This window comes from Scyliorhinus torazame, chromosome 13, assembly GCF_047496885.1.
Source record: "Scyliorhinus torazame isolate Kashiwa2021f chromosome 13, sScyTor2.1, whole genome shotgun sequence".
In the NCBI taxonomy this organism is placed as follows: Eukaryota; Metazoa; Chordata; class Chondrichthyes; order Carcharhiniformes; family Scyliorhinidae; genus Scyliorhinus; species Scyliorhinus torazame.
In genome coordinates this window covers 307,597-320,614 of record NC_092719.1, presented here as the reverse complement: position 1 = coordinate 320,614, position 13,018 = coordinate 307,597, and the positions used below count along the sequence as shown (strand labels likewise).

The following is a 13,018-nucleotide window of genomic DNA, read 5'->3' as shown; positions in this document are numbered from 1 at the left end:
AATGTAAAGTCCCGAAGGCTGTAAAGTGCCTCATTGATTAATCAACGACAACTAAGGAAAGTAAGTGGCTAAGAGGAGGAAGAGTGTGTCAGGGATACGTACGGCAGCTTCAGTGAGTGGGCACAAATTTGACAGGTGCAGTATAATGTGGGGAATGTGAACTTGTGCACATTGGCAGGAAGAATAGGAAAGTAGCAAATTACTTAAAAGAGAGATTGCAGAACCCAGAGGTACAAAGGGATCTGGGTGCCCTGGTATATAAGTCATAAAAGGTTAGTCAGCAGGTACACAGGTGATTTGGAAGGCAAATTAAATATAGTAATTTCTTGCAAGAGGAATGGAATACAAAAGTAGAGATGATTTGCCGCAGCTCTACACGCCCCTGGTGGGACCACATCGAGAGGATCGTGCACAGTTTTTAATCTCATAATTTGAAAAAAATCGCATTAAACGTAGTTTAGTAAGTCCACTTCAGGGCCAGGATTCTCCCCGACCCGGCGGGGGTCCCGGCCGGATGGCGTGCGTGAACCACTCCGGCGTCAGGCAGCCCCAAAGGTGCGGACTTCTTTAGGGGCCAAGCCCTCACCTTGAGGGGCTAGCCCCGCGCCGGAGTGGTTAGCGCGCCGCCGGCCGGCGGGAAAGGCCTTTGACGCCACAGCAGCCGGGGCCGAAAGGACTTCACCAGGCGGCGGAAGTCCGCGCATGCGCGGGAGCGTCAGCGGCTGCTGACATCATCCTCGCGCATGTGCAGGGGGGGGGTTCTCTTCCGCTTCGGCCATGGTGAAGACTGTCCCCACGGCACAGGCCCGCCCGCGGATCAGTGGGCCCCGATCACGGGCCAGGCCACTGTGGGGGCACCCCCCGGGGCCAGATCGCCCCGTGCCCTCCCCAGGACCCCGGAACCCGCCCGCGCTGCCGAGTCCCGCCGGGAAGAGAGGTGGTTTGATCCTCGCCGGCGGGACAGGCATTCCAGCAGCGGGACTTCGGCCCATCGCGGGCCGGAGAATCGCCGGAGGGGGGCTCGCCGACCAGCGCAATTGCCCCCCCCCCCCGCCAAATATCCGGTTCCGGAGAGTTCGGCAACCGGCGGGAGCGGGATTCACACCGGCCCCCGGTGATTCTCCAACCCGGCGGGGGTCGGGAATCCCCGCCCCACTTTTCCGGGGTTTTGGTGGAAACAAACTCTAACTGCTTAGCTGCACATTTTAATTCTTCTCGGGACAGAGCCTTATTCTGCGCCAGATTGCCAAGGTCCTGGCTTCAAAAGTGGACAACTTGGTTAGTATGGTCATTCTGCAAACCACAAGAGAATTGTTTAAATAAAATAATCACCAAGGGATTAATCTCCACTCATTTTCTGCAATTTCAAATTCTGCTGTAAGACCCCCAATATCTGTTACAACCAATCCTGGAGCAGTGACTAAATTCCTATTTTCTACCCATAAGGTTGGCGATAACTGTTTACAATTTTTTAAATATAATTTTTTTCAATCCAATATGTACTTGACTGTACGTAAAGGTATGTGAGGAAATAAGCTCTCCTGATCTTTTGAGTTAACAATAAGGAGTTATTTTGGTAACAGTATGAGATGTATTTAAAGTGGCGGAAACATGCCCAGAATCCCACAACACACACACACTCGCAGAAGGACTTGAAACTGGGTGGGAATGTGAATGGTGAGGAGGATGTTAAAAGGTTTCAAAGTAATTTAGACAAGTAAATATCTGGCAGACGAAGTATAACGTGGATAAGTGTGAAGCTATCACTTCGGACAGCGAAACGGAATGCAGAGTATTGTTTAAATGGTGATAGATTGGGAAATGTTGATGAACAAAGAGACCTGGATGTCCCAGTGCCCCAGTCACTGAAATCAAACATGCAGGTACAACAAGCAGTTAGGAAGGAAAATGTGACCTTCATTGCAAGAGGACTTGAGTACAGGAGCAGGGATGTCTTACTGCAGCTGGACAGGGCCTGGGTGAGACCACACCTGGTGTACTGTGTGCAATTTTGGTCCCTTCTCTGAGAAAGAATATAATTGCCATAGAGGGAGTGAAGCGAAGGTTCATTAGATTGATTCTTGCAATGGTGGGATTGTCGTATGAGGAGAGATTCGGTCCACTGGACCTGTAGTCACTGGAGTTTGGAAGAATGAGAGGGGATCTAATTGAAATGTATAACATTCTGACAGAGCTGGACAGACTGGATGCAGGGATGATCTTTTCTCTGGTTGGAGAGTCTAGAACAAGGACTCAGAGTGTCAGGTTGGGGTAGACTATTTAAGACAGATGAGGAGAAAAAAATCTTCTTCTGTCAGAGGGTAATGAGCCTGTGGAATTCTGTAGCACAGAAGGCTGTGGAAGCCACATCACAAATATATTTATGAAGAAAATAGATTTCTAGACTTCAGGGGCGAAATTCTCCCCCAACGGCGGGATGCCCGCCGACTGGCGCCAAAGCCGGCGCAAATCAGACGGGCATCGCGCTGGCAAAAAGGTGCGGAAGGCTCCACATCTTTGGCGGCCTAGCCCCAACATTGAGGGGCTAGGCCGACGGCGGAGGGATTTCCGCCCCGCCAGCTGGCGGAAATGGCGTTTGTTGCCCCGCCAGCTGGCGCGGAAATGCGGCGCATGCGCGGGAGCGTCAGCGGCCGCTGTCAGTTTCCCAGCGCATGCGCGGGAGCGTCAGCGGCCGCTGTCAGTTTCCCGCGCATGCGCAGTGGGGAGAGTCACTTCCGCCTCCGCCATGGTGGAGACCGTGGCGGAGGCGGAAGGGAAAGAGTAACCCCACGGCACAGGCCCGCCCGCGGATCGGTGGGCCCCGATCACGGGCCAGGCCACCGTGGGGGCACCCCCCGGGGTCAGATCGCACCGCGCCCCCCCCCCAGGACCCCGGAGCCCGCCCACGCCGCCTGGTCCCGCCGGTAAATACCAGGTTTGATTTACGCCGGCGGGACAGGCAATTCCTGGGTCGGACTTCGGCCCATCCGGGCCGGAGAATCCAGCGGGGGGTCCCGCCAACCGGCGCGGCCCGATTCCCGCCCCCGCCCAATCTCCGGGAGCGGAGACTTCGGCGGGGGCGGGGGCGGGATTCACGGCGGCCAACGGCCATTCTCCGACCCGGCGGGGGGTCGGAGAATGACGCCCCAGGTGTCAAGGTGTGTGGGAAAGCCTGGGAATATGGCATCGAGTGAGGGTAAGTCATGATCACAATGAATGACAAATCAGACTGGAAGGGCTGAATAGCCTACTCTTGCTTCTATTTTCTGTGGGGGGGAGAGTCCGTGTCACAGAGAGCTGTGGGGACAGAGTCCGTGTCACAGAGAGCTGTGGGGACAGAGTCCGTGTCACAGAGAGCTGTGGGGGCAGAGTCCGTGTCACAGAGAGCTGTGGGGACAGAGTCCGTGTCACAGAGAGCTGTGGGGGCAGAGTCCGTGTCACAGAGAGCTGTGGGGGCAGAGTCCGTGTCACAGAGAGCTGTGGGGACAGAGTCCGTGTCACAGAGAGCTGTGGGGACAGAGTCCGTGTCACAGAGATCTGTGGGGGCAGAGTACGTGTCACAGAGAGCTGTGGGACAGAGTCCGTGTCACAGAGAGCTGTGGGGACAGAGCCCGTGTCACAGAGAGCTGTGGGGGCAGAGTCCGTGTCACAGAGAGCTGTGGGGACAGAGTCCGTGTCACAGAGAGCTGTGGGGACAGAGTCCGTGTCACAGAGATCTGTGGGGGCAGAGTCCGTGTCACAGAGAGCTGTGGGACAGAGTCCGTGTCACAGAGAGCTGTGGGGATAGAGTCCGTGTCACAGAGAGCTGTGGGAGCAGAGTCCGTGTCACAGAGAGCTGTGGGACAGAGTCCGTGTCACAGAGAGCTGTGGGGGCAGAGTCCGTGTCACAGAGAGCTGTGGGGGCAGAGTCCGTGTCACAGAGAGCTGTGGGGACAGAGTCCGTGTCACAGAGAGCTGTGGGGCAGAGTCTGTGTCACAGAGAGCTGTGGGGACAGTGTCCGTGTCACAGAGAGCTGTGGGAGCAGAGTCCGTGTCACAGAGAGCTGTGGGGACAGAGTCCGTGTCACAGAGAGCTGTGGGGACAGAGTCCGTGTCACAGAGAGCTGTGGGACAGAGTCCGTGTCACAGAGAGCTGTGGGGACAGAGTCCGTGTCACAGAGAGCTGTGGGGACAGAGTCCGTGTCACAGAGAGCTGTGGGGACAGAGTCCGTGTCACAGAGAGCTGTGGGACAGAGTCCGTGTCACAGAGAGCTGTGGGACAGAGTCCGTGTCACAGAGAGCTGTGGGGACAGAGTGTGTGTCACAGAGAGCTGTGGGGCAGAGTCTGTGTCACAGAGAGCTGTGGGGACAGAGTCAGTGTCACAGAGAGCTGTGGGGCAGAGTCCGTGTCACAGAGAGCTGTGGGGCAGAGTCTGTGTCACAGAGAGCTGTGGGGACAGAGTCCGTGTAACAGAGAGCTGTGGGGACAGTGTCCGTGTCACAGAGAGCTGTGGGGGCAGAGTCCGTGTGACAGAGAGCTGTGGGGTCAGAGTCCGTGTCACAGAGAGCTGTGGGGGCAGAGTCCGTGTCACAGAGTGCTGTGGGGGCAGAGTCCGTGTCACAGAGAGCTGTGGGACAGAGTCCGTGTCACAGAGAGCTGTGGGACAGAGTCCGTGTCACAGAGAGCTGTGGGGGCAGAGTCCGTGTCACAGAGAGCTGTGGGGCAGAGTCCGTGTCACAGAGAGCTGGGGCAGAGTCCGTGTCACAGAGAGCTGGGGGGAGAGAGTCCGTGTCACAGAGAGCTGTGGGGCAGAGTCCGTGTCACAGAGAGCTGGGGCAGAGTCCGTGTCACAGAGAGCTGGGGGGAGAGAGTCCGTGTCACAGAGAGCTGTGGGGCAGAGTCCGTGTCACAGAGAGCTGGGGCAGAGTCCGTGTCACAGAGAGCTGTGGGGCAGAGTCCGTGTCACAGAGAGCTGTGGGGCAGAGTCCGTGTCACAGAGAGCTGTGGGGCAGAGTCCGTGTCACAGAGAGCTGGGGCAGAGTCCGTGTCACAGAGAGCTGTGGGGCAGAGTCCGTGTCACAGAGAGCTGGGGGGAGAGAGTCCGTGTCACAGAGAGCTGTGGGGCAGAGTCCGTGTCACAGAGAGCTGTGGGGCAGAGTCCGTGTCACAGAGAGCTGGGGGGAGAGAGTCCGTGTCACAGAGAGCTGTGGGGACAGAGTCCGTGTGTATATTTAAGGCTGAGATAGATTCTTGCTCAGGAAGGAAATCAAGGGTTACGGGGAAAGGGCAGGAAAGTGGATGTGAGGAATGTTGGATCAGCCTTGATCCTATTGAATGGTGGAGCAGGCTCGAGGGGCCGAACAGCCTCTCCCGTTCATATTTCTTATGGTCTCAACAAAATCGGAAGGTCAGTGTTAGCTTCAATAAAGATTGGCTGAAGTCAGATGACAGCATGTTCTGGATTTCAATATGATGGACAGTGGTGTTCGCTATATTCAGTGCGAGGATCATTGTGATTGGATATTGGAATACAGAGTAAAATTTGAAACTTGGCTGATGACACCAAACCTGAAGCTGTTTCATTATAATTCCTCATCATCAAAGGGCCCTGGTTTTCTCTATCTTTCCCTCTTGTTGAAATGTGTAGGAGTCGCCTCCTTTAAAATCACCCAATTCTGAAACCCGATGTATTGATTTTCTGCTGCTGTCTAAATCTTACCTTTAAAAACCTTTCCTGTAATTCTGCAGGCTAATCACACAGTCTGATGGGGTGTTCACTGTTCGGAAGTACAAGAGTATCTGTCCCAATTCAGTGACCTCATTATGGAAACAAGGGTTCCTGTTCAATAATAAACAACGTAACCTTGTCAAATATTGTGTGAATGTCATAATTGTTTTTGTAGGAAGAAGGGGCTCAACTTTGACAGAAATTGTTGACACTTAAGTGTGAGAGAATTTTGTTATATATAACTTTAGAGTACCCAATAATTTTTTCCCAATTAAGGGGCAATTTAGCGTGGCCAATTCACCTACCCTGCATATCTTTGGGTTGTGGGAACGAAACCCACGCAAACACGGGGAGAATGTGCAAACTCCACACAGACAGTGACCCGGGGCCAGCATCAAACCCGGGTCCTCAGCGCCATGAGGCAGCGGTGCTAGCCACTGTGCCACCATGCCACCACTGCGTGAGAGAATTTTAAAACCAGAAGAGCATAAGGACTTTTCTTGGTAAACGTCCTTTTAAAGAAGTTGAATATATATCTGACCAGCCGATTAAACAAGAGGTGAATATTCCACATAGCACACATGTTATTCTAACACTTCTTTTCTCATGTCTAAAACCGGTTACATTTCTAACTTTTCCAAGTGCTGATAAAAGGTTATTGACCATTCATAAAGGGAAATTATGTTGAATGTGTATAAAGCTCTGATTAGGCCACAAAGAGAATATGCTGTCCAGTTCTGGACACCACACTTGAGGAAGGATATAAGGACCATGAGAGGCTGCGGAGGACATTTAACAGAATATTTCTGAAGGTGAGTTTAGTTCCAAGATTAGATTGGAGAATCTGGGTCTATTCACCTTGGCGTGAAGGGTATTGAGGGTAAATTTGATGAGGTGTACAAGACCTGAAATTTAAATAAGACTGCAAACAAAATCTTTTTCCATTAGTTGATGGGACAAAGACTAGAGGCACATTTAAAGATTTGGGCAGGACACACAGAGAGGAATGTGAGGAAGAACTTTCTATTCAGCAAGTGGTAATTACCTCAAAATCGCCTCATTCAACATGACCTGGAACCTTTTGCCTCAAGGGCGGTGGAAATGGAGACAAAGACTGATTTCAAAAAGAAATCAGATTGGCACTTGAGCAAAATAAACTTACAGGATTTGGGGGATAGAATGGGCGAATGAGACTCATCGGATTGCTATGTAGAGAGACATCATAGAGTTGATGGTATGATTGGCCTCCCGCTGTGCTGTAATGACTCGATGATCTGAAACATTAACTCAGTTTCTCTTTCCACAGATGCTGCCTGACCTGCTAAGTATTTCTTACATTTTCTGTTTTTATTTTAGATTTCCAGTATTTTATTTCTGTACAAGTGAGGAAATGCTCATGACCAACCTGAACAAGCATAACATGTACTTTAGGTGCTTGTTCGGTTTAAGTGCACAATTTTGTCTTTTGTTGTTTGGATTTTAATTCTTTGGTGGCAATTTTGTGACCATTGCAAACAATATTGATTTAAGTACTTCATTTTTGTTTCAGGCTATAGGTTCTCAAAACACCACACCAGTCGGTACTCAGAAGAAAGTGAAGAGAACTCTTCCTAATCCTCCTCCAGAGGAGGTTGGTGTCACTGGGAGCCAGGCAACATTTTCCACTGTCAGCTCGGTTTCGCGCAGAAGAGTTTGCAGGACCAACACCATGGCAAGAGCGAAAATTCTGCAGGACATTGACAGGGAATTGGAACTTGTGGAAAGGGAATCTTCCAAACTCAGGAAAAAACAGGCAGAGCTAGATGAAGAAGAAAAAGAAATTGATGCCAAGTTACGATATTTGGAAATGGGCATCAATCGAAGAAAAGAAGCTTTGCTGAAGGAAAGAGAAAAAAGGGAGCGTGCCTATTTGCAGGGTGTGGCCGAGGAAAGAGATTATATGTCGGATAGTGAAGTAAGTAACATAAGAGAAACCAGATTGGATGGACAGTGTGGATTAGCGAGACCTAGAACGGCACCACAGCCTGATTATGACCAGTTTCTGTCACCTCAGACCCAGGCACAGCATCAGTATGCAACCACTCCAAGCCATTATACGCAGTACCAATACTCCACCCCTCAACCAGCCCAAGCCCAAACTCAATTCCAACAGCAGTCTCCCTACCAAGAACAGGCATTGTATCAGCAAGTTTCTCCCTATCAAACCCAACCTACATATCAAGCTGGTCCCACTATCACATATCAACAACAGCCCCCTCCTCCTCAAACCCAGCCAACAGCCTATCCACACCCATCTCAAATGATGCTGATTCAACAAAAACCAAGGCAGACAACACTTGTTGACCTTGAACCCAAAATAACTACAGACTATGAGGTGATCCATTCTCAGTCTCTTCTGATGGCTTCCACGTCTGCCGACAGCACATATGCAGTTCCGCACTTGAGTAGTAAGTACAGTAATTTAGATCTTAGAATCGGGCTGGATGAAAGGGGAACCGTGGCAAGTAGCCCAATGTCAAGCATTTCTGCAGAATCCTATTATGCTGATCTAGAACATCATGCACCTCGGAATTATGTTCTGATTGATGATATTGGGGAACTCACTAAAGGAACCAGTTCCCTTACTACTGGATTCAATCTTCATGATTTACAAAAGGAAGTACAAAAAAATGAACGCCTGCTTCGCGCAAGTGAAGGACGCAGAACTGGGGATGTGAAGGATTTTATTGGGCCACTGCAGACCTCAACCCGGTTGCATTCATATGGGAAAACAGATGAAGAAACTATGGAGGATCCTTATGAACTAAAGCTGTTAAAACAACAAATTAAACAAGAGTTCCGCAGAGGTACTGATGGTTTGGAACATCTTTCTGGCCTTCCTCAATATTACCATGGTGATAGTAGCTACAGACACTTTCCAAAGTCTGAAAAATACAGCATCGGCAGGCTTACACTGGAAAAACAGGCCGCAAAGCAATTGCCAGCATCTATTATTTATCAAAAGCAGAGCAAACACAAAAAACAATTGCTGGACCCCAAACTCTCCAAGTTTTTGCCAATTCAAGAAGCCAGAGATGTAGACCCTGATTTCCCGAGCTACATGGGAACTACATCAGCAGTGACTGCTGCTAGCTCTCGAGCAAGGCTTATTCAAGATGACATAACATTTAGTCTGAGAAAAAATATCCGTGACCAGCAGAAGTTTCTTGGACCAACAATCAGATCTACATTAGATGATGAAATTGACAAGGCGTACACCAGTGGAACCAGATGTAGGCCTTCATCAGTTTATGGACTTGATTTAACAATTAAAAGAGACCCTTCCAATACACCTCTACGGATAAAAGGTCAGGAAAACGATCCATTAGATATTGCCTATGCACATAGCACTCCTTCTGTTCGAACAAAGCCATCCAGTTTACCTATAAGTCACAGTAGAGGGAGAATTCCCATCGTAGCTCAGAATTCGGAGGAAGAAAGCCCCTTAAGTCCTGTTGGACAGCCAATGGGAATGGCCCGAGCAGCAGCTGGCCCATTACCACCAATATCGGCTGATACAAGGGAACAGTTTGGTTCGAGCCATTCACTGCCTGAAGTACAACAACACATGAGAGAGGAATCACGGACACGTGGATATGACCGTGACATAGCATTTATTATGGATGACTTCCAACATGCCATGTCAGACAGTGAAGGTAAAATGGGACTCAGGGTTTTGTGTTATCATCAACAGAATTTCCCTCCTCTGCATGTATATAATTTCTGTTTATTCCTTATGGACTCTCTTGTTCTCGCTTGTATGTTATTTTCATTTGTGTATTTGTGCGTACATCAGCAGAGAAAGGTTTTCTCATGCAAGCATGTTACAAACATTAGAGATTTTATTTCGCATCGAGGATTTCCTGTTAAACAATTTCAAGTAAGGAAATTAGAATGGTAATGAATCATTTATTTCAGTTGAATGTGGATGATGTTATTTAATTTATGATGCTGCTTACGTTGAAAGATTTTGTGAGGAACATGTTTTCTTTCAATTTCCTTTATAATTTCATTTTTTGTATGTGAAACAGTCTGCATTTCATTGCTTTTAAAACCATTCTCACTTATTAGCCCGAAGCATTGTAAAACCATAAGGAAAGTAGCATTGTTATGTAATGTCAGTCGTACTGTAGGATGTCAGGACTTATTTTATTCTTATCTGATAATTTAATAAAAATGGGGAAGCTGTCTTTAAAACTTTCTCCAATATTTATTTTAAACAAATGACGAAGAATTGGAAAATGTTGGAAGAGTTGTGTTTTGATCATTTTGAACTACGGTTGAACTAGGCTAATGAAGATGAGATTGTCAATTTATTTGTCATTTACTTATTTTTATATTTTGGAATTGGCTACTTTGGAGATGCCTATGTGCAGTGCCCAACAACAAAAACAAATAGAATTCACAATGTGTCTGACTTCTCACTTAGGTAATGCTCCCTGTGCCATAGTTCTAACATGGTAGTTGTTTCGAACATTTAGTTAGTAAACAGCACCAGCCAGTGTGTGACGATGGTGTGTTACAGTTCACTCAGGTAATCCAGGTTGCTGTGGTACATGCACGCTCTTGTCTGGAGCTGTGAATAGATGGGTCAAGACTCCAACATTCTTTCCATCACACAGCTGACCAGGAATCTGCCCTGCTCTTACCACTTGCCATTGGTGTGTGTTGGAAGGATTTGCAAGGCCACACCTTCCTTGACCATCAGGTCCTGGAATGGGACCTTTGAGCTTGTGGCTCAGAGGCAGGAATGCTACCCCTCTGCACTCTCAGTTCTGAGTCAATGTGAACTCTGTCATTATTATCAATGTTACAATCTCTGCGTGTGTTTAAATTATTATAAAACTCTGCTGGAAATATTCTTCTCAAGCGCAACTAGGGCTGGGTAATAAATGTTGGCTGAGCCAACAATACCCATATCTGATGAATAAATATATATTTTTTATTGTTGAGTACTAACCATCTGGCAGAGTACAAATACACACATTTGTTTCTCAATTTTAAGGTTATTATCCTAAAAGGTGATATAGATTTCTCATTAATTCTATTGTAAATAAATTTGAGATAATGATGCTGCCGCTGATTGATTTGGGTTACTGCAGTTAGAATTCTTGGTGCCCTTCATCACATTTAAATAAAATCAAGATTACCTGAGACACAAAACTATTCTGATACTGCTTTTTTCTTTCTTTTTTTCCCTTCTCTTGCTTTATATCAAACAGGGGTGTGCACAACACTGAGACAATTAACTGAACCCAACCAAACTAAGTTCATTGAAATGAATTGTGAGTTGAATGATTTGGTTGGATTTTCAGCTTTGAGTTTGCTAATTAATGGAGGAGCACTGAGTGACATCACAAGGCATGGCCATTGGTTCTTGGGAAGATTTGTGGATTGAAACTACCACAGGAAACAAAAGGCCAATTTACGTGTATTCTAGTTGCTAGTTTCAGCTCTTCACCTCTACAATTAAGATGCTTCATGTTTTAACCGAGGATTGAACTGCTTCAGATTAGACAAAGGCAAATACAAACCCAAACTCTATTGGGGTGTTGTCCAGTTTCTCAGCATGGAGCTGGTTTTAGAAATCTGCCCTCAGTAAAATAATTTTTCTCAAAATTCATGGGTTAGATTTCTCACACATTCATTGACAATGGATGGAAAATCTAGCCCTTGATCAATCGGGCAAAGTCTATGATCTTGCAAATTGATACAGATCATTAAAAGTGAGCTGACCAGCTATTTTTCATTCTAACTATTATACCCTTATGTTGTCCAGTTTCGTGACCCTTGGTTTTGAAACTAAGCAATGCATGTTTCCCAGAATCCATGGCAGAATTTATGTTGTCTTGATCAGTTTCCATTTTTTCATCACAATTCTGAAAAAAAATTGACTCAATTAAGATATTTTCAGACAACTAATCTGTCTGTAACCCCAGATGATGAAGGTTCTTCTTTATTTAGTTTTGACTTCATTTTTTACAGATAACTATATAATTCATTCTTGAAAAACCATCTTCACACAAAAATTTGACAAGTAATTATGATGGCCATTCCCAGTAATCCTGCTATTAAAGTTCAGAAAACTATCTAATGATTTCAACATCAGATGGTTTGCACACCTTTTAAGCTCTAGTTAAAAAAACATTGATATGTTTACAAATTGCCTTCCTACTTGTCAATTGCACTTCCTATGGATCATCATAGTCTGGTTGTAATCTTGCATGAATATATTGAAAAATGCATATACTTGCATGCTGCAGTGGCCAAATAGCACATTTGCTGTCCCGTCCTGGCAGCGATTACAATCCTCAACTCCTGGTATCTGACCTGGGGAACTGACATTTCCTTGATTTTCAAAGCATATCATCTGCGTCGTGAAGAAACTGATTGGTTTGACAAACCGCGTGAGTGTCGCCTTGAAGATGCACCTGCCATCAATCGCAAACTTCCAGAGAAGTTAACCCACTCAAGGCAACCTGAACAGCAGTCAACAGAAGTAAGAAACCATTTCGCACTTTCAACTTTTGCATTTATCATTATTATTAATGATTAAATATGAAGTATTCTGTGCAGTTCCCATGGAAGATGCAATGTAGTTATTGATCTAACTTCTGCAGTTTTACACGGGAGATCCGAAGGGACAGCAGAGTATTCGGTTTAGAAAATATTATAATCAAATATTGTATCCTAGAACTTACCAATAGCAACATCAGTGGAATATATTAATATGATCTCCTTCTAGTCATCTAAAATAAACAGATCATGTCGTGGTTGTGTTTCTGGACCAGTAAACCAGGCCTTGGAATAATAAAGCAGAGGCTGTGAGTTACATAAGAACACATGAATTAGGAGCAGGAGGCGGCCACTCGGCCCCTCGAGCCTGCTACCCCAGGATCATGGCTGATCTGATTATAACCTCAACCCCACATTCCTGCTGACACCCCGATAACCTTTCACCCCCTCGTTAATTGAGAATATATCTGGTCCTGCCTGAAAAATATTCAAAGTTTCTGGGCTGAATTTTCCAATTATTTGTCTAAATCTCCACTCGGGCGGGAGAAACTGTGCTCACGGCGAGTACTGCACTTTCGGGAAGAGCTGCACTTTCGGGAAGAGCTGTACTTCCGGGAAGAGGTGCACTCCCGGGAAGAGCTGTACTGCCAGGAAAAGCTGTACTTCTGGAAGAGCTGCACTTTCGGGAAGAGCTGCACTCCTGGGAAGATCTGCACTCCTGGGAAGAGCTGTACTGCCAGGAAGAGCTGTACTGC

General features: G+C 47.1%; 1 protein-coding gene across 7 annotated transcripts in view; it reads left to right on the top strand.

Moving 5' to 3' along the window:
- pcloa (piccolo presynaptic cytomatrix protein a) overlaps positions 1–13,018 on the top strand; it is a 633,232-nt gene that overhangs the window by 334,326 nt on the left and 285,888 nt on the right. For 6 of the 7 annotated variants that reach the window (XR_011934010.1, XM_072470931.1, XM_072470932.1 and 3 more), the window contains exons 7-9: positions 7,258–9,403; positions 10,970–11,032; positions 12,110–12,246. Coding sequence is in view for 6 of the 7 variants with exons in the window: in XM_072470931.1 (XP_072327032.1) it covers positions 7,258–9,403; positions 10,970–11,032; positions 12,110–12,246 (2,346 nt within the window). In the remaining variant the exon portion in view is untranslated. The remainder of the gene's footprint in view (positions 1–7,257; positions 9,404–10,969; positions 11,033–12,109; positions 12,247–13,018) is intronic. The other variant, XM_072470933.1, reaches the window with a different exon arrangement.